Source organism: Protopterus annectens, chromosome 6.part0 (assembly GCF_019279795.1).
Source record: "Protopterus annectens isolate FY-2018-M chromosome 6.part0, PAN1.0, whole genome shotgun sequence".
NCBI classification, from domain to species: domain Eukaryota; kingdom Metazoa; phylum Chordata; order Ceratodontiformes; family Protopteridae; genus Protopterus; species Protopterus annectens.
This window is the reverse complement of record NC_056737.1, coordinates 1,928,341,064-1,928,360,178: the sequence shown is the minus strand read 5'-3', so window position 1 is coordinate 1,928,360,178 and position 19,115 is coordinate 1,928,341,064. Positions and strand designations below refer to the sequence as shown.

Sequence of the window (19,115 nt, the reverse complement as noted above, 5' to 3'; positions counted from 1 at the left end):
ATAAGTTGTGCCCAAGGCTTGATGTTCAAAGCTGACAAAATAGCAGCTCACAATAAACTAACAAGCCAGTTGTGGGAATACATAGGTCTTATCTGGGAATATTGCCTCCTTCCCTAACCGCCCACAAAAGACAGTCACTGTGCATACATCCCTCTGGTGTTAGACTAAGATGAGAGCAGAGGTTTAAATTGCCTTAGACATATATTTCAAGTGACTGTTGATATACGTATACATAGCATGCTTCCTCACCCCTAACCCTCAAAGTCATCCCCATGTATATGTGCCTGATGTGTGATTGTGAAAATGATTTCAGTAATATATTCTAATTTGTTTCTCCTAGACATTACACTACCCCTACACAAGCAATTGTAGCCTTCTTTTTATACCTCTGAGGTCTGTGAGAAAAGTAAATAAACAATGACCACATTGTCCTCAGCTGAAACACAAGCTATAATGACTTAATGTGTTCACATCTAAGGTTTGATTGTGATGAAAATTAAAGTTATAATAACCACACAATCCCCAGTCCCCCCATAATCTGCAGCAGCTTTCTGTACACACACATTTGAGCAGGGTTGGTTTTAGAATGGGTGTGGTTGAAACCAGAGGCTATTATCAGCTTTATTCTAAAAGGGTCATATCTCAGCATTGTTCAGGTTAAGCAGCTCAATCAGAAAATTAATACATTTTTGTCCTCATTTTTCTTCAACCAGCAATAGCTTTTGTGGGGGTCCTCACAGAGTCATGGATGATTAAGGCAGCCCCCAGTATCCATTTATACGGTCTGGTGAGTGGGGGCCGCCAGACTCCAAGAAGATCTAAGTGTCTGAATGTTCTGTGATGTGTCTTACATACAATACAAATAATGTATGATTTACTACTGTACCTCCATGTGTAACTTACTCTGTTATAGGGTGTTTGTAAATTAAGTGGTTACTCTGCAATTTTATCATGCGACAGTGTGTTCTGCCAACCATGTTTATCAAACTGCTAGTGTAAATGTATTTTGTTCATTACTGTCTCCAAAGGGTTGCTATGCTTTTTTGTTGCAATGAGGCCTTAGTAGTTGTATCTACTATTTCATTGTGCTTTTTTAGAGTGTTTTTTTCTACCAGGGTCACGGGATATAATACTGTTATTAATATAGCCAAGTTGTGTTGTGTGGTAAAACTTTAGCGACTAGCATTTTTCATGGTAATACACTAGCTCTGCATGCTCAAAGGAATCTGGTACTTATCTGCAGTAAATCTGTCTTTATAGTGCATGGTAAGCTTTTGTATACAGTATGCATTTCTTATAACAAATATATTTCTGTTCAGGTATCAGCTCCATACCCCCTGAAAGGCTCCCTTTACTAGCATTAATCTGCCCGCTTCCACGAACGCAAGGATAAGTGTAAACTCTCCTGCCAATCCATAAAAAATCAAACTTGCCAAGGTTATAATCTCAAATTAACTTAAAGTTTAGTCTATTTCCTGTTTAAGCATACTGGGTCTTTAGCATGGTAGTTTTGCCATCCTAGTCCTTTAATTTCTTACCTCTCCTTAACAAATTGGCTCAAAAACCAGAAATAAAACGTCTCCAGCTAGAAAATTAAGACAAGGTCAGTGAACCTGTATTAAGTATCTGTATTTCCATGGAAATACTATATACTTACTTTTTTTTTCACTGGAACCTGGAAAGTTTGTGGAAGAGTTTAGCCCTGCTCCGCTCACCCTCGCTGCGTTCGGGTTCGCTATGCACCCCACCCTGCCCCCATATCTCACCCGCATCCAGTACCTCTAAATTTAAACCTATCAAAGCCCCTCCCCCTATTCATACTAGCCGTACAAAATCTCTGCAGTAGCAAAAACCCCATCCCTCTATCCACCCACTACTTACATATTAATTAGATTCATCCCCTCTGCTAACAATGACTCTCCCACTCACAAAACTAACTATAACACTCAAAATCCCAACTCTCCTTCTACCCCTCTTAATAATCCCTTACCTCCTTACTTTCTATGAGAACCAGCAATGCCTAGGGCTCCAACTCCCTTTACATCAAACCAGATGTTCTTCGTGTTTCACTGTTGCAGTCATAACTGTAGGGTGCTCCTGCCGGCAGGCAGCCCGAGGTCGGCCAGAATCCCAAAGTCTGGGTCCGGCGTCGGCTGTAAAATCTAGTATCCTGATGTCAGTACGCCTTGGTACATAGCCCTCAGCCGACGCCATCTTCTCCAGTCTTTCTTGCCGTGCGGTGGAAAGCAGCTCGCAAAACGTTGGTTGGCGATTTTCGAACAGCATTCTTGGTTGTTGTCGGTCCGAAGTTGTTACTTCTCTTCTCAAAGCTAAGTACCCTGTTGGGGAATCTTTTTCTTGTTCCTCCGATGTCAGAAAAAGTTAATAATTGTATAGCGTGTGGGAAACAAATACCTCATAAAGATTTCCACTCTTACTGTCTACCTTGCTTAGGCCCTGACCACGACGTTTCTTGTTGTCGGTTCTGTGCCAGGTTCAACTCGTACTATCAAACGCAGGTACGACTGGGCTTTAAATTATTTCGGCAGACGCTTCAATTACAGAATGTCGTCGGATACTACCGGAGTTCAAAAGAAGCGCAAAGATAAAGACAGGCCTCAGAGGTCCAAACAGGACTCGTTGCAGCTGGAGCCAGCGTCCGGTTCGGCTGTCGTCAGTGAGGCGCTTTTGCAGCCCCTGTCATCCGCCGCTTCTGAACCGATGGCCGATACGGACTCCCATGGGGAGCCATCAAGGCCCACTATTTTAACTGCTGCAGGACCTTCGGACATCGCTCCTTCAGATGGGTCCGGAACCGCTGTGCAGGTACCGGCTTCTGAGGGGGTTTTCAGGCCTACTCACATTACTATTTCAAAGGCAAAGACAAAGACTCCTTCTATGTCTAAAGTTCCAGCTCAAGCTGTTTCTGAATCCACTCCCAAGACACAAAAACAATTATTGAGAATGGCTGAAGACTTGCTTACAATGATTAGGGGTTCTCACCCCCCTCCTGAGAAAAGGCCTCGACAGGATGTTACTCTGGATTCTTCTGACCAGGCCTCTGTCTCTTCTGTTACTTCCTCTGATCAGGACTATTCCTTCCCCCCTTATGAGGATTCGGATGCTGAGGAATCTTTGCCCTCGGCTTCTCCGCCTGAGGATTTTTCTTTTGGGGAAACCTTGCATGAGATGAGGGAACATTTTCATTGGGAAGGACAGGAATATTCTGCTTCCAAAAAGAGGCTTAGAGAATTTCTTCTTCTTCCTCAGCATAGACCTTTAGCTATCCCTCCTGTTTTGGACATTGTGGATGATGCTTTTTCTGAGGCTAATTTGAATCCTGATTCCATGCCTCCTGCTCCTTCTAAGCCTGATAGATTTTATAGGGTTCCTGACTCTCATTTATTTCTATTTAAAAATCCTTCTGCAGACCCTGAAACTATTTCTCAGGGTTCTAAGGCTGCTAAGGTTGCTACTTCTAAAAATCCTATTCCCTCTGAGAAGGATTCTCGTGCTTTAGACAGGTGGGGCAAAAAGGTATATACTTCTGCTACCCTTTCTGTAAGGGCATTAAATTGCCAGTTTCATATGTTTAAATACCAGCAATTTCTTTTGTCTGTTTTAAAGCAAAAGCTTGCTTCCGTACCTGCTTGTGCAGAGGATAAGGAACTTCAGGATGTTTTGCATGCTACTGAACAGGTTAACAAGCATAGCTTACATTGTGGGTTTGATGCTTTGGATGCTTGCAGGGCTGCTGCCTCTGGTACTGTGATTAGGAGACATGCCTGGCTTCGTGAACAAAGTTTGCCTGAACAGGTTAAGGCTAAGTTATTAGATGCCCCTGTTCAACATGATGTTCTTTTTGGTTCTAAGGCTGAGGAAGTTATTAAAAAGATGGAAGAAAAGGCAAAGTCCATGCAGACTGTAAAAGATTTCTTGCAGGTTCAGCCTCCTAGATTTTCCAGGAATTGGCCCACTAAAAATTGGTCCTTTCCCACGTCTGACAGGCCTCAAAGGGGAAGATATAGACGCTCCAGAGGCCGTGGTCAAGGCCAGACCTCGTACAGATCTAGACAATGGACTGCTTCTTCACCTAGAAGGGGAGAAGACAGATCCCAATCTCAAAGAAAACAAACTCAATGACTCTCTCGGTTGAGCTTCAGGACCTCTTTACCTGGACGCCCCTCTTGGAGGAAAACTGTCTCTTTTTTACAGGAATTGGATTCATATTACCCAGGACAAATGGGTATTGGATGTGATTTTAAAAGGTTACAAGTTCCACTTTCACACTTTGCCAAGGACTCACGGTTGGCCAGATCTGCCAAAACTTCAATGGTCAGAGGCCTTAACTCAAGTGGATGCTCTTCTGGCCATGAGAGCCATAGAGCCTGTTCCACTCTTGAAAATAGGAAAAGGATTTTATTCAAGGCTGTTTCTGGTTCCCAGAAAACAAAACTCTTGGAGACCTATTCTGGACCTTTCTGTGTTAAACACCTTTTTGGAAATTCCAAAGTTCAAGATGCTCACTCTGCAACAGTTACTTCCAATGCTCTCTCAGGACGCCTGGATGGTGACATTGGACTTAAAGGAAGCCTATTTGCATATCCCTATCAGACAAGACCGCAGGAAATTCCTCAGGTTCAAGGCAGGTTCGAGGCACTTTCAATTCTCTGTTCTGCCCTTTGGTTTATCTACTGCCCAGAGTCTTCACCAAGTGCCTGGCACCAGTAGTGGCTTACTGCAGACTTCAGGGGATTCAGATTTACCCCTATTTGGACGACTGCCTTATTCAGGCAGACAGCAAAGATCTTCTGCTTCAACACCTAGACTTCGTTCAACGTCTTCTCCTTTTACTGGGATTCTCAGTGAACATAAAAAAGTCACATTTGATCCCTTCTCAACAAATGGTATTCTTGGGAGCCCTCTTAAACACAACCTTACAAAGGGCCTACCTCACTCCAGAAAAACAAACTCAGCTGGCTTCTACTTTCAACACCTTGGCAACTCTATCTCAGCTCACTGCAAGGAAATTCCTGCAGGCTCTGGGCTACATGGCTTCCTGCATTCTGTTGATTCCAAATGCAAGGCTTCACATGAGAAAGCTTCAATGGTATCTGAAAAGTGTATGGTCACAGCATTATCACGATCTGGATATTCTGATTCCTTTGATCCCCTGCCTCCAGAAGGAGTTCCTCTGGTGGTCCAGGGCATGCATTTTAAACGAAGGAAAACCTTTTCGTCTCCCTCAACCTACTCAAATCCTAACCACGGATGCCTCGGATTATGCTTGGGGAGCACATTTTCTAGACAATTGCCAGCAAGGAACCTGGACAAAGGACCATCTTCACTGGCACATCCATCTGAAGGAGATGTTGGCAGTTCAAAATGCCCTTTTGGCCTTCAAGCACCTTTTACAACCAGGGCCTCTGCTAATTCGCACAGACAACACCACGGTCTTGTGGTACATCAACAAGCAGGGGGGATCTCATTCTTACCCCCTTTGCAGACTGGCTATGAGTTTATGGGACACAGCTCTAAATTTGAATCTGCATCTCCAGGCTCAATTCATTCCAGGAAAACAAAATCTTTTAGCAGACAGCCTGAGCAGAAACATTTCAGATCCTCACGAATGGATGCTAGACACCAACTTGTTCAAAAGGATTACTGCAGTTTGGGGATGTCCCCAGATAGATCTGTTCGCATCCCATCTCAATCATCAGCTGTCTCGCTTTTGCACCAGGTCCTTCCACAAAACAGCATGGAGAGTGGATGCCCTGTCTTTCAGTTGGAGAAGTCTGTCTGCATATGCCTTCCCTCCTCTTCCTCTACTGCCTCGGGTACTACTGAAGATAAAGCAGGACAAGCCCAAGTTCCTCATCTTGATTGCTCCAAATTGGCCTCGACAGTTTTGGTATCCGACTCTAAAGCTCCTGTTCTCGGGGCCTCCTTGGATCCTTCCACTGAACCCTTCGCTTCTGTCCCAGCATCAGGGTCAGTTACTACATTCCAACCTCAAGACCCTTTGCCTGGCAGCTTGGCTCTTCAAAGAAATTTGATTGCCTCTAGTCTTCCCAAACAAGTTCTGGATGTTCTTTTGGAGGCTAGACGGCCTAGCACTAGGAAATCTTATGCCTCTAAATGGAAGAGGTTTTCTATTTGGATGCAGGACCGAGGTTCTGATCCTCAGGTTCCTGATCTCTCCTCTATTTTGCTTTACCTTTCGGAGCTTTTATCTAAGGGACTTTCATTTTCTTCCATTAAGATTCATGCTTCTGCTATCTCTGCGCATTTCAGTTCTGATCCTCCTGTTTTTTCACATCCTTTGGTGAAGCAGTTTTTGAGGGGGGCTAAGAATTTGCGGCCTCCAAGGACCGCTCCGGTCCCTGCCTGGGATCTTAATTATGTTTTAGAAAAACTTACTTTGCCTCCTTTTGAGCCTGCTACATCTTCAGATATTAAGTTTCTATCTTGGAAGACTGTTCTTTTGTTAGCTTTGACCTCTGCCAGAAGGGTCTCAGAGTTGCAAGCTCTTATGGCTGTGGAACCTTACCTTATTTTCCATCAGGACAGAGTATCCTTGAGGACCAATCCTACTTTCATGCCTAAGGTGATTTCGAAAGTGGCCTTGAATCAGACAATTCACCTTCCTACTTTCTTTCCAAATCCTCAAAATAAAGGGGAAAGGATTTTGCATTCATTGGATGTGCACAGACAGTTAAGATTTTACTTGGACAAGACTAAAGAATTCAGAAAGTCTAACCAACTGTTTGTTTCCTTTGCCTCCAGTTCACTTGGAAAACCTATTTCTAAACAAACCATTTCCAAATGGATTGCTTATGGGATCAGATTTTGTTACACTCATCATTGTAAACAGTTTCCTGGAACCATTAGAAGTCATTCTACTAGAGCAGCTGCTACTTCTACAGCTTTTCTTAGAGGAGTACCTACCAAGGATATCTTGGAAGCTGCCACTTGGAGTTCAGTGCATACTTTTTCCAAGCACTACAATCTCCCTTTGTTTTCTAAGTCTAGGGCAGGCTTTGCCTCTTCTGTCTTGCAGGGTATTCTTGCCTCCCCTTCTTCTATCTAAAGCCTCCTCCCTCTCTACACTACTTTGGGATTCCACCCTACAGTTATGACTGCAACAGTGAAACACGAAGAACATAGTACAGTTGTGTACACCTACCATAAATGTAGATGTTCGAGTGTCTTCACTATTGCAGTCGGGGTTTCCCTCCCTCCTATCCCCTCTTTTCCTTTTTTGTGGTGTATTTGTGTTTCCTTGTTGGATTCATTTTTGATTTATGGGAGTATTCTGACATCTAGGGCAAGAAAGGCTGGAGAAGATGGCGTCGGCTGAGGGCTATGTACCAAGGCGTACTGACGTCAGGATACTAGCTTTTACAGCCGACGCCGGACCCAGACTTTGGGATTCTGGCCGACCTCGGGCTGCCTGCCGGCAGGAGCACCCTACAGTTATGACTGCAACAGTGAAGACACTCGAACATCTACATTTATGGTAGGTGTACACAACTGTACTTTCCCCTATAATCCCATCTCCATTTGAACAACTAACTTACTACCAGGCCTTTATCTCAATCCCTACCACAATGCATCTTACTAGGTTAAGACTAAATTACTCCAAATACATGTACCATCATAAGCTACTGTATAAAGTCATGAAGTATCTAAATAAACTACAAAAAAAAACTGAGGATGGGGACATCCATCCTAATCCTGGACCATCCCCTAATCAAGGCCCTTCAAACCCATCTACCATAAATAGACCCTCTAAATCCATCCTGGCCTGCCACCTAAACATAAGAAGCCTGAATAATACAGTACACAACCTACATGCCCTCTTAGCTGTCAACTCCCCTGACATACTGTGTTTAACAGAAACCTGGCTTAAACCATCAACCTCAGATAATGTAATACTACCACCAGGGTATAATATACTTAGAGATTATCGCTCAACCAGAAAAGGAGGTGGGGTAGCTGTACTGTATAAAAGCACACTTAGTTACAATTGTCCCCTCTTAACCACCCCAAACCCAAAATGTGGAAATCCTGGTTACTAAACTACAAGTTAATAAAAGTAAATGCCTAAACTTAATTTGCATATACATCCCCCCAGGTAACAATATAAGCACCCTAGAAGCCATTCTTAGCTGGCTATCGATTAGTTTCCCTCAAGAGACTATCGTCATGGGAGACTTCAATATTGACTGAAGCTCATGTTCTTTTGACTCTCCCTCCACCCATATTAAACTCTTTGGGTTATCCCAGCTCATAAACTCCCCAACCAGATTAGGTAAACCCAATCAAAAAGAGAGCATTTTTGACTGGATACTCATCAACTGTCACCGATAGTGGGGTCTATATTAGAACATCGAAGTTTCAGAACTTCGAATGTTCTGATATCGACCCCTATTCAGCGAACGCCGAAAACATCGAACATACAGAACAGCAAATTTTTTCCTAGGGAAAAAATTTGCTGTTCCAAAACACATACACACAACACAAGCACAACAAACAAACAGCAATCCACACACACACACCTAAAATCTTACATCTACCCTACACTAAACTGTGCATACACCACTATTTACCCACTTACCTTAACCCAAACCCTAACCCTAAGGTCCATCACTATCGCACACGCACCTCACCAGTGCCCTAACCCTCACATCCACACAATCGTACACTTACCTGAACCCGACCCGTAACTTTCCACCACAGTGCTGAAAATAGCGAAGCAACAGGAACAGACAACCGAATTCTTTCCCTGGGAAAGAATTCGGTTTTCTGTCACTTTGTTATTTTCAGCTTTCACTGAATAGGGGTCGATATTAGAACATTTGAAGTTCTGAAACTTCGATGTTCTAATATAGACCCCCCTCACCTATATGAGTCAGGAACTCTCCCAAATGACCTCAGTGATCACCTCATCACATATGTACTTAAAAACAGAACAGGTAACACATGTCTACCCACCTATAAGTTTGTCAGAAGTATAAAAAACTTCAACTCCATTAAATTTCTATCCAAACTCAAAGCTTGTAATTGGTCAGTACTAAAAAAACTTCCCCTGGACAAAGCTGTTGATTACTTTTAAAACCAAATTCCTAGACATACTTGATTCTGACGCTCCAAAACGATCAATTAGAATTAAAACAAAAATCGCCCCATGGCTTTCACAAGCCTCCAAATCTAAAATCTTACTCAGAAATAAGGCATGGGCCAAGTGGCGTACTACCAAAGCCTGTCTAGACCGAATTAACTTTCAGCAACTAAGAAATGAGACAAAAAAATCCATCTTTCTTGACAAAAAAAAGTACTACTGCCACCTGCAACAAAAGAATCATAATAACCCCCCGCAAGTTTTGGGCAGGCATAAGCAATCTCTTCCACCCAGGCCGATCCTCTACCCCTCCACCCGCAGCTTCCTCTGACAAAAGTGCAGAAGATGTGGCAGATACCTTTAACAGTTTCTTCACTGAAACTATTCAGGTCCTAGCCAGACAATCAACTCCTGGTGCCATCACAAATAGTCCTATACCAAATTCTCTGCCTCCAACCGGTCTCTACATCCCTTATCCAATCCCTAATAAAAAAAGCTTAAACCAACTGCCATTTCAGCAGACCTCCTCCCAGCTGAATATTTGCAAATCGCTGCAGATGCCATAGCACTCCCCATCTCAATACTAATCAACAGAACCATATCAGAAGCCTCCATCTGGAAAATATCCCATGTCATACCTCTCCATAAAAGTGGCATATCCACTGTACTGTCTAACTATCGACCTATAGCAATCCTGTCCCCACTGGCCAAAATCATGGAAAAGTGCATGCATAAACAACTTCTTCACTACCTCACTCAGAATAAACTGCTGACCAACTCTCAGCATGGCTTTCGACTCCATCACAGTACCTGCACAGCCCTCCTTTCCTTCACCAGTGTTATCAACCTCAGCCGGAATAGTTACAAAACTTCCTCAGCCCTCTTTCTAGATCTGTCAGAAGCTATCGAATATGGTAAATCATCAACTACTAATACACACTATGAAAACCCTATCCTTTGATAACCAAGCCCTCCAATGGTTGCAAGCCTATCTGAATGACAGGAAACAAGCCGTTTTATGGCAGAACAAGCTCTCCTGCCTGTTACCCAGTAACATGGAGGTTCCCCAAGGCTCCATATTAGGACCTCTTCTCTTCCTAATCTTCATAAATGACCTCCCCACAGCCATCCCAGATACTACCTGCATCCAGTATGCAGACGACTCCACACTGGTCTGCTCTGGCACCTCTCCAACTAATCTACTCCTAAAAACTCAGACTACTTTCACCACAGTTGAAAACTGGCTTTCAAATAGGTGTCTGATCCTAAACCCAAATAAAACCAAGCTGCTACTTTTCTCACCCACCCGTAAGTTCCCAGCAGCATCCTTTACCATAACATCTAAAAACGGGACCATCATCACCCCAGACCCCTTCACCAAACTCTTAGGAGTTATTATTGACAATAATCTGACTTTTGATATCCATATAAATCAATCCATCAAATCCATAAATAAAAAAACTAGGGTCACTTTGCAGGATAAAATCTTTCCTTACACCACCAACCACTGTAGCTATAGCTCAATCCCATCTTCTTTCTTCCCTCCTATACACCTCTCCAGTACTTACTAAACTAAACAAATCTGACCTCAATAAGCTCTCCAGCTGCTATAATAACATTGCCAGATTTGCCACTGGCTCACCTTGTAGAACTCACCACTGCCTTAACCTAAAAGAACTAGGCTGGTTAGAGCTGCAAAGCCTCCTACAACTAAATCAACTTATAGAAGCTCATAAATGTCATAGACACCCAAACAACACCCCTGCACTGGAAAATATTATTACCCCATACAGTAATCTAAGCTCACTCCGCTCAGCAAATAGAATGCTTGTCCAAACAGTAAAAACTAATAATAAATCTGGGCACTTACTATTTGTAAATGCTGTTGGTAAAATATGGAACTCCCTCCCTGACCACCTAACTCTTGCCACCACATTAGCCCAATTTAAGAAAAGACTCAAACTTCATTTCACATCACACTGGTTATGTCCCTGCTCAAGCCCTGATTAAATGCCTTCCTCTAATTTCTAACTACTCCTTGAGTTACCTGTCTCCTAATTTGTAATGCCAACTCTGTACACGGCAACTTGTTCTCAGACTGTAAAAGTTGCCTTTGTCACAACTTATACCTTTTCTTTTAACTGAAGTATGTAATAATGGAATCTCAACAGGAGGAAATGTTTTTATAAACTTATTCAAAGCCAGCATTTTTCTATTTTTTTTGTATTTTTTGCCTGTATCACTAGCTGGCATAACCTTACCTGGCACAAATGAAGTTTTTTAGTACCTTTTGACTTCTTCTGCTTATGAATGTTTCTATGTAAATATTGCTACATGTTTTTTACATGTTTTTATTACTTTTTCTGACTGCATGTTTTTTGACTGAGCTTTTCTGACTGTATTGTGTTTATGGAGCTTTTCTCCCCAGGCCTCCGCTGAAAATGGATATGTATCCAGTCGGACTATCCCAGTCAACAAATGTAAAATAAATAAAAATAAAATAAAAATCTTATGTCTTACTTTGGAAATATAATTACTTGTTAGGTACATTTTTACTGATTCCCAGAAGAATAATGTCTGTGTCCTGGCATTATTGGGTGCATGCACAAATAAAAATCAGTGATATTTTTTGCACGCATACGCAGACACACACAAGCATAAGCCATAGCAGTACTAGTTTTGTAGTTATTTCAGGAAATAACAATATATTGTGCAACACTGGTACTGCCACACCAGATCAGTGACTGCTGTTTAGCAATCGTCAAACAGCAGCAGGGTTAAGTCACTTATTTCCCTCATTGAGGAGTAATGCATACCTGTCACTGGCCCTGATTTCACACACCTTCCCTGATTTTGTTCATACTTTTGCTTTCTTCTTCATAAAAAGTTTGATTTGCTGGTAAATCATTCAGGATTACAAACAGTCAATCAATCCAGGCATTTGAGTTTTATACTTATTGTCCACACATACATGTTGATGCAAAAGGTGTTATTCTATTAAATCTTTAAGCAAATTAGTGTAATATTTAAAATGTAGTCCTGATTCTGAGCCTTTATACTATTATTTTTGGGATTGCACTGAGTTGTTAAGCAAAGGAATTGATAGTTATAGTATATGGTGTTCTGTTTGTATTTATAAAACTCCCTGAAAGAGAAAACCATCTCTGAAGATCAGAAGTATCAGCTCTTCTTAAAATCTAAAATTTGCACTGTCATAAGTCACTCTGGGCTGCCGATTTCTCTAGTGCTTACTGTGTTCATGTTCATTATCAACTTCATCCTAGCAGGTAATATCACAGCCCTGTTCAGGTTAAAGAGCATTATTAGTAAATTAATACATTTTTTCTTCTTTATTTTTCCCTAACCAGAAACAGCTTTTGTGGGGCCCCCAAACAGTCAAAGATGATTAAGGGGGCCGCCTTGCAGCCACGGGTATAGCATGGACCTAAAGCTGGCTATGTAGTTAGTTTTAGTGGAGAACATGTCCAACAGCAGGATGTAACTAAGCCAGGGGCACTATGTCAGTGGTAAAATATTTAATGGAATTCTGATGCTGGTTACTTGACAAAACACTGTTACTACAACCAGAAATATATTTGAATTTTAAAGGAGATATAAATAAGAGTTATTATCCATGTGGTTTACTAAGTATACAAGAATGCTACTAGCTTTTGTTGGTTTGACAGACATGTTGCAAAATATCAGGATAAGATAACTTGCTGTGGTTGGGAGCCTCCAGGGAGCAGGGGGCCCCCAGCGACCGCAGGGTTCACTGGTGCCTAAAGCCGGCTATGTGTAGCAGTAATCAGAAATTCAACAGTTAACAGCCTGTATGTTCTGGAATTATGAGTGTCAAGTTGTCTTACAATAGCTAAGCTGCTGAGATAGTGTCACCTAGAGTAACAGTGTTTACCTAAACTTTTGCATTGTTGGCTAATGTACTTGGCCATCCTCTTATGTTACAGAAGTGATGTTATAATTGATTTTGTCCAGTGCACAAGCCATCCTGGCATACCCTTGTATTAACTCAAATCACTGAAACACCATAATGCTTTCTTTGTAATTAAACTTGTAAGTCCACACCTGAGGCCCAGGGCTCAGCTTAGTTGACTAGAGTGATGCATCTTGTGGATCACTTCACCTGGTAAGGATCGGCTGACCTCCAAAGAAATGATGATTGTGGAAGAACATTGCAGTAGAAGAGGGAGCTTCTGTTTCTGTGGAAGTTACCAACTTGTTCTTACAAGCATGTGTAGCATTTACTTCTTGGTTGCTTTCAAAGTGAATAGTGTTACCTTATCTTTGCCTGTTCTGATCATCGCTATTGCTTCAGTGTCTTCTGCTCAGTTACAACAATGTTAGATGCACAGCTTATTTTTCACATGTATTTACTGAGAGTCCGCTTCCCTTCCTTGTGTACTGGGGGAGGTGAGTAAGCCTTCTGTTTAGTTGCAGTAGTGTTACATGAACATCTTCCCTTTCTTTATATATTGAGTGCAACTGGCTGCTTAATTGCAGTCCTTGTATGCTAGGTACAACATCCTGCTCACCTGCAGTACTTGGCAGGTAAACAGCTTCCATTCCTTTTGCGTCTCCTTTTACTATGCTCACTAGAAACATAACCACATCATTCTAATAACAATAAAACTTTACTCATGCTATTGCTTTACTGCTGTTTTAGTCTAATGCAATACCTGGCTTTGATAAATGCTTATTTTTCTCTGTTTCTTTCCTGCACTAACACTGTGGACATTTATCCTAGGAGACTGTATTTCATGACCATATCTGTAAATGCATCTGCAGCACAGTCCTTTTACCGTGTTTAATTTTGAAATTTCAAGTCCTTTGATCATGTAGTAATGAAATGGAATTTTAATGTGATCCTTCTTGCTAATTTTATCATGGCCAGTGATTATTTGAATTTACTCTTTGACCAACAAATGCAGGGTTAGGTTTGTAAAGGTAAGCTATTAATCCTACAGTACATATGATAAAGCACAGTTTTTTATGCCTGACTTTCTGTAGTGTACATGACTGTCTTTGCACATTATTTGATTGTTGTATGTATAATAAATATACATTTTTATTTTAGCACAGCTCTTTCGGGGGAATTGCAGTACAGTATCTGTCTCATGAGTCTCAGTGATCGCAGCCTCTCAGATGACCGACTAAATCACCTTCTCAGTGTTGCCCCTCAGCAGAGCATTATTCTCTTGGAGGATGTCGATGCTGCTTTTGTCAGTAGAGACCTGGCTGCTGAGAGTAAGTACAAAGCCATTAACAGGTGTTCTACAGCATAGAGTTGGTCTGGGTATCAGAGTTGTCCAGATTAGCATTTCAAATGAGTTTGCAACCAATTTATGCAACAAATGTAAACACAGACATAATTACCCTATATCCCAAACCATCCATTTACTCCAGGCATATTTACAACCTTAAAATAAATGAAAACTAGAATAAATGAATGGAAGTTTACTTGTTTGATTGTGTAAATGAACTGATTCACACTGGACTTTAAGGCATAGCCTGTGAAAATGACAATAAAAAGTAAATATAGTATGGAAGGCATGTGATGAACATGTAGGCATTATCAGAGGAAGTGCAGAAGAAGCATTAACCAAGTGGTGTTAGGTTAGCAAAACGTAATACTTGGTTTCCCAAGATATGAAGATAGGGCTACAGGTAACTAAATGTTAGAAGTTCATGCTGCGGCAGTGTAGAATTTGTAGATTGCATTCTGAGAATTTTTCATGTGTGGATGCAAAGGAGTGGAAACTGATTAGAACCATTATATTTGTATGTTAGATTATTAAGAGTTGGGTCTAAGCGTAGAGAAGGCCTTGCTGCCTGCGATTAGTTTGTGACACGGAAGAGAGAATCCACTGGAGTAAGGCATCCTAGAAGGTTGCTGTAGGCAGAGTTGTGGTAACATTTCAAGTTAAGGACTGTGGAAATTAAGGTGTAGGTATAGCGCTATGAACAAATGATGAACATCATCCATTTGGCGTGGGAGAGGCTAAAGCACTGGTGTTCAGTGTTGGGGAGAACAGGCTAAAAGAACACAAACACAGTGCTTGGTGCTTTTTGCAGTTATGAGAAGGAGCAATAAAAATGATATGAAAGGCCTATTTTATTAAAATATTATGAAAAAACACCCTTCCTTAATGTATTCCCCACCTCTGGATATAGTCACAGAAGGTTGCCGATGCTGTATGTTACTGTAAGTTGGGAGTTGTGTGATGTGCCTCTGTGAAGGGTAAATGAAAGTATGAAGTCACGAACATTACTAGGTATTTAAAATGGGTGCTATTTCATCCTCTTTAGATACATTTCACAGCATAGTTTATGGGTGAGTGCTTATTTAGGTTGGCAACTGTATCAAAGAGCATGGCTGTGGTCTTGAGAGATAATTTACTTACCTTTGGCCATGATTTCTATAGTGCATACAGGTCTACAACCAGATGATCCTGTCTGGTTCTATGATTGCCTTCGTAAGCTCTGCTTTGAACTCCTTATTAATATTTCACTAATCCTATTCATTAAGTCTGTCCTATCTGACTTCTTGATCCTTGAGCTGCTTGTTAGATCCGATCCAGCAAAACTAGCACTACAACCTCGAGCCCCTTTAAGAATTCTTTCTCCTCATTGTGCTTTAGTGCCTAAGGTTACCTCAGATCTTGTTTGCTACCATCACGAACAGACATGGATTCCTTCTTGGCATTCAGCTAAGTGCACCTTTTCGATTATTTCTTACTAAAATGGCTAAATTATTACCTTTGATATTTATTATTATTCTGTAGATCTTCATTGCTAACTTTTGCCATTTAGCCTCTTTTCTCTTTTGCTGCTTTCAGAATTTGGCATTTTCTCACCATCACCTTTCTTTTAAAAATAAATAAATAATTGGTAAAAGTAGTTACATATCTCTTCCAAATAGTTTCTGTAGATATTGTCAGAGATAGAATGACCATCATTGTTTGGCTAGTTTGTTAGTGTTTTTGTTATTCTTTTTCTGTTGCACAGAAAGTTTATTTGAGGGAAGCAGTTCCTTCTGTATGGCCAAAGCTAAGGATAAACGTTTTAGGAAATGAAAAAATTTGGACCTAAAGTCTCACCCAAGGAAAACCAGTGAGCTGTATGATGACCTGTATGTAGTGTGCTTGGGTGTGGGCCATTTGATACCGGATTGCTCCATATGTAAAAACATTCCAACCAAGACCTTATGCAAGCTTATAATTAAAGCCTTTTAATAATAATGATAATAATAGTAATAATACCCATTTGTTAAGCAGGTAGGCCCACTGGACACTCTGTCCCTTTTTAGGGGCAAACTGGGAGAAATGTTTTTGTAAGTGACTTGCTCAAGGTCACACAGTAGACAAATGAATGCTGATGGAATCAAACCCTGTACCACAGGAGCTACAGCTCACAGTCTTAACCCCCTGTACCAAAACCAGAGAAGAGTACATCCAATGAGTCTGAATCTAGTAAAAGGCACTCAGATGAGTCAGAGTAGACTCCGGCTCTGAAAATTCCCTGTTCAGAAATGGCTTTGGTGTTGACTCCCAAACACTGGCTCCACAGTTGTTGTAACCGGTTGTGATTCAGGATGAATCACCCAAGAGACTTCTAAGTCAGACCTCATCAGTGAGGGAACTGTCTAGGATCCTTTCTTGGCAACCATACAGTTTGTCTTTCTTGTCCTTTAGATCTTGCAAAAGTCCTTCTGAGGCAAATTTAGATCAGTTGATGAGGATCATCTTGTCAATGCAGATTGAAATAGGAATCCTTCCATTTCCTTTGGTTCTGAAGGTGGATGGGAGTGGCCCTGTGTTCTGTCTGCTAGCTGTGTCCCTGGTGTGGATTTTGGCACCAGTGGATGTTCATCGTGTTTCACTGTTACAGTCCTTACAAAATGGGTTATCCAGCTCCCAGTAGCCCACAGTCAGCCAGAATACCAAAGTCCTTGGTATATGACGTTGGCTGCCCTCTGTTTAGGCCTGGCATCAGGACACCAGGTACAAAAAAAGGCAGCCAATGCCATTTCCTCAGTCTTTCTTGCCGCGGAGCCCGAAGCAGAGGACATCCTTGCCTGGTCTCTCTGTTTAAACTTAAGTTGTCAGAAAAAACTCCTCTCACTTTTGTTTTTACATTTATTCATCATACATTCTTCTTACTACTCTCCTATACTATTTAGGAATGCAAATACATTACCCTACTCTTGAATTCCCAGAAAGCTATGCCAACCATCTTTTTATAATCTAATCCATTTGAAACATCATTGTTCTATTAATGTCATCAGATGTTTGGCTACTCTCCAAACAAAAAAACACATTTATTTGCACTTGTTTTCCAGGAAAGTCCAGCTCGGTTACATATCTCATTTTCAGCAGAAGCCTGAGGAGAAAAGCTCCAAAAACAGTACATGTACAAAACAGATAAACAAGAAAGGATGATGTATAAAAATAATTACACTTATTAAAAATGGAATAAACAGGAACTGTTGTACAAAATATGAAGTGTACTGACTTTGGTGTGCATTTCAGAATGTTACTATACATGAGATTATCAGTATTAAGGTATCAACTTTATAAAGCAGCAAAGTATCAAATATATGGGAGCTGAAGTAATGTAATAAGCATCTATGTTGACGCTGGTATGTGAAATTATAGAAGAGCAATAATACATACATTTCTCTTGGGAGGAGTTCTGTAACTTCAGTAAAACCTAAACAAAATCCAGTTGGGAAGAAATGGTAAATAAAGTAAGTGAGAAGTGGAAACAAGTATTTTTATTTTGGGGAGTCAGAACAGTGGTAGATTCTACTGTGATTTAGATATAGGTTGAGGTTGGCTTTGAAAGCAAGATTATTTGTCTAATGATGAAAAGAATACTGCTCCATAGCTCAGCTATGTTGGCTGAGTATATGGTGTCCCCATTTGAGTTGTTGAAATTTTGAGATCCTATTAGGTATTGATCCTTTGATCAAAGGTTCCTTTAAAGTTTGTACCAATTTAGTGTATTAGTCGTGGTTTGTTAGTTTGTGAGATGCTGAAGTATTTTATGTGCTTTTATAAGTTATGTGTATGATATCTACTATGGTAGTTCTACCCAGCTCTGTTTTTGCAGGAGAATGCATGTGACATGTTTGGCTTGGGAGGTTGGATGCAAATTTACTTATTTTTATCATATCATTATTCAAGCTTGTTCATTAGTATCGAGTGTGTAGAAACTGTAGATGCACACAGCAAGTTTGGAAATGAGAGGGGTGTTGCAGTTAACTTTCCTGCTGTTGTCAGTGTGGTATGGCCTGCCTTTTAAAAGTAGCCCTAACTTAGTGTTTTTGGGACAACACTGATGTGTTGGTCAAATTTAAGTTTGTCATCAATTATGACACCCAGTAACTTGTTATGGGTGAGTTGTTCTCTTCTGGCATTGTTAGCTGGGACTGTATTAACTGCAGTGCTAGTTAGAGGGAGGTTACTAGAAGTAAATGTGTTTTTTTTGGGGGGGTGGATACAGGAGTAATTGAGATTATTCTATCCTGGTCACAGTAGAGGAGAAAGAGACATGGGTGATTGTAAATGGAATAGTGTTGGGGTTGATCAAATAAGAGATGAATCATTAGCATATTTAATGATTGAGCAGAATGATCCATCTCTATAATTTCTGAATTTCTGTTAGCTAATATAGATGTCAGTACTTTATAATCATGGTTTAAAATTGAAATTGATGTATGTGAGTCAGAGTTTGAAGGATCCTTGCCCTCATTTTTGATAATGCTACTACTATCACTGCCTTCTCTCACAGTGTAGATTTTAGATTTTCACCCCCCTTTCAAAACACTGTTACAGTGCCTTTCAAATTTTCAGTACTTCCTGCCTTCTAACTTCCATATTTCTATAGGAATTCCATCCATTCCTGGACATTTCCCTGTGCTTGGTTATACATCACATTTTGTGTTTCTCCTTTATCTGTCGCAAATGTTATT

At 40.9% G+C, this 19,115-nt stretch overlaps 1 protein-coding gene across 1 annotated transcript in view; it reads left to right on the top strand.

The window, feature by feature from the left end:
• The window catches only part of LOC122804989 (mitochondrial chaperone BCS1), a 537,566-nt gene that overhangs the window by 273,083 nt on the left and 245,368 nt on the right, over positions 1 to 19,115 (top strand). The window contains exon 5 of the mRNA XM_044075235.1: positions 14,217 to 14,386. Within this exon, the coding sequence (XP_043931170.1) occupies positions 14,217 to 14,386 (170 nt within the window). The remainder of the gene's footprint in view (positions 1 to 14,216; positions 14,387 to 19,115) is intronic.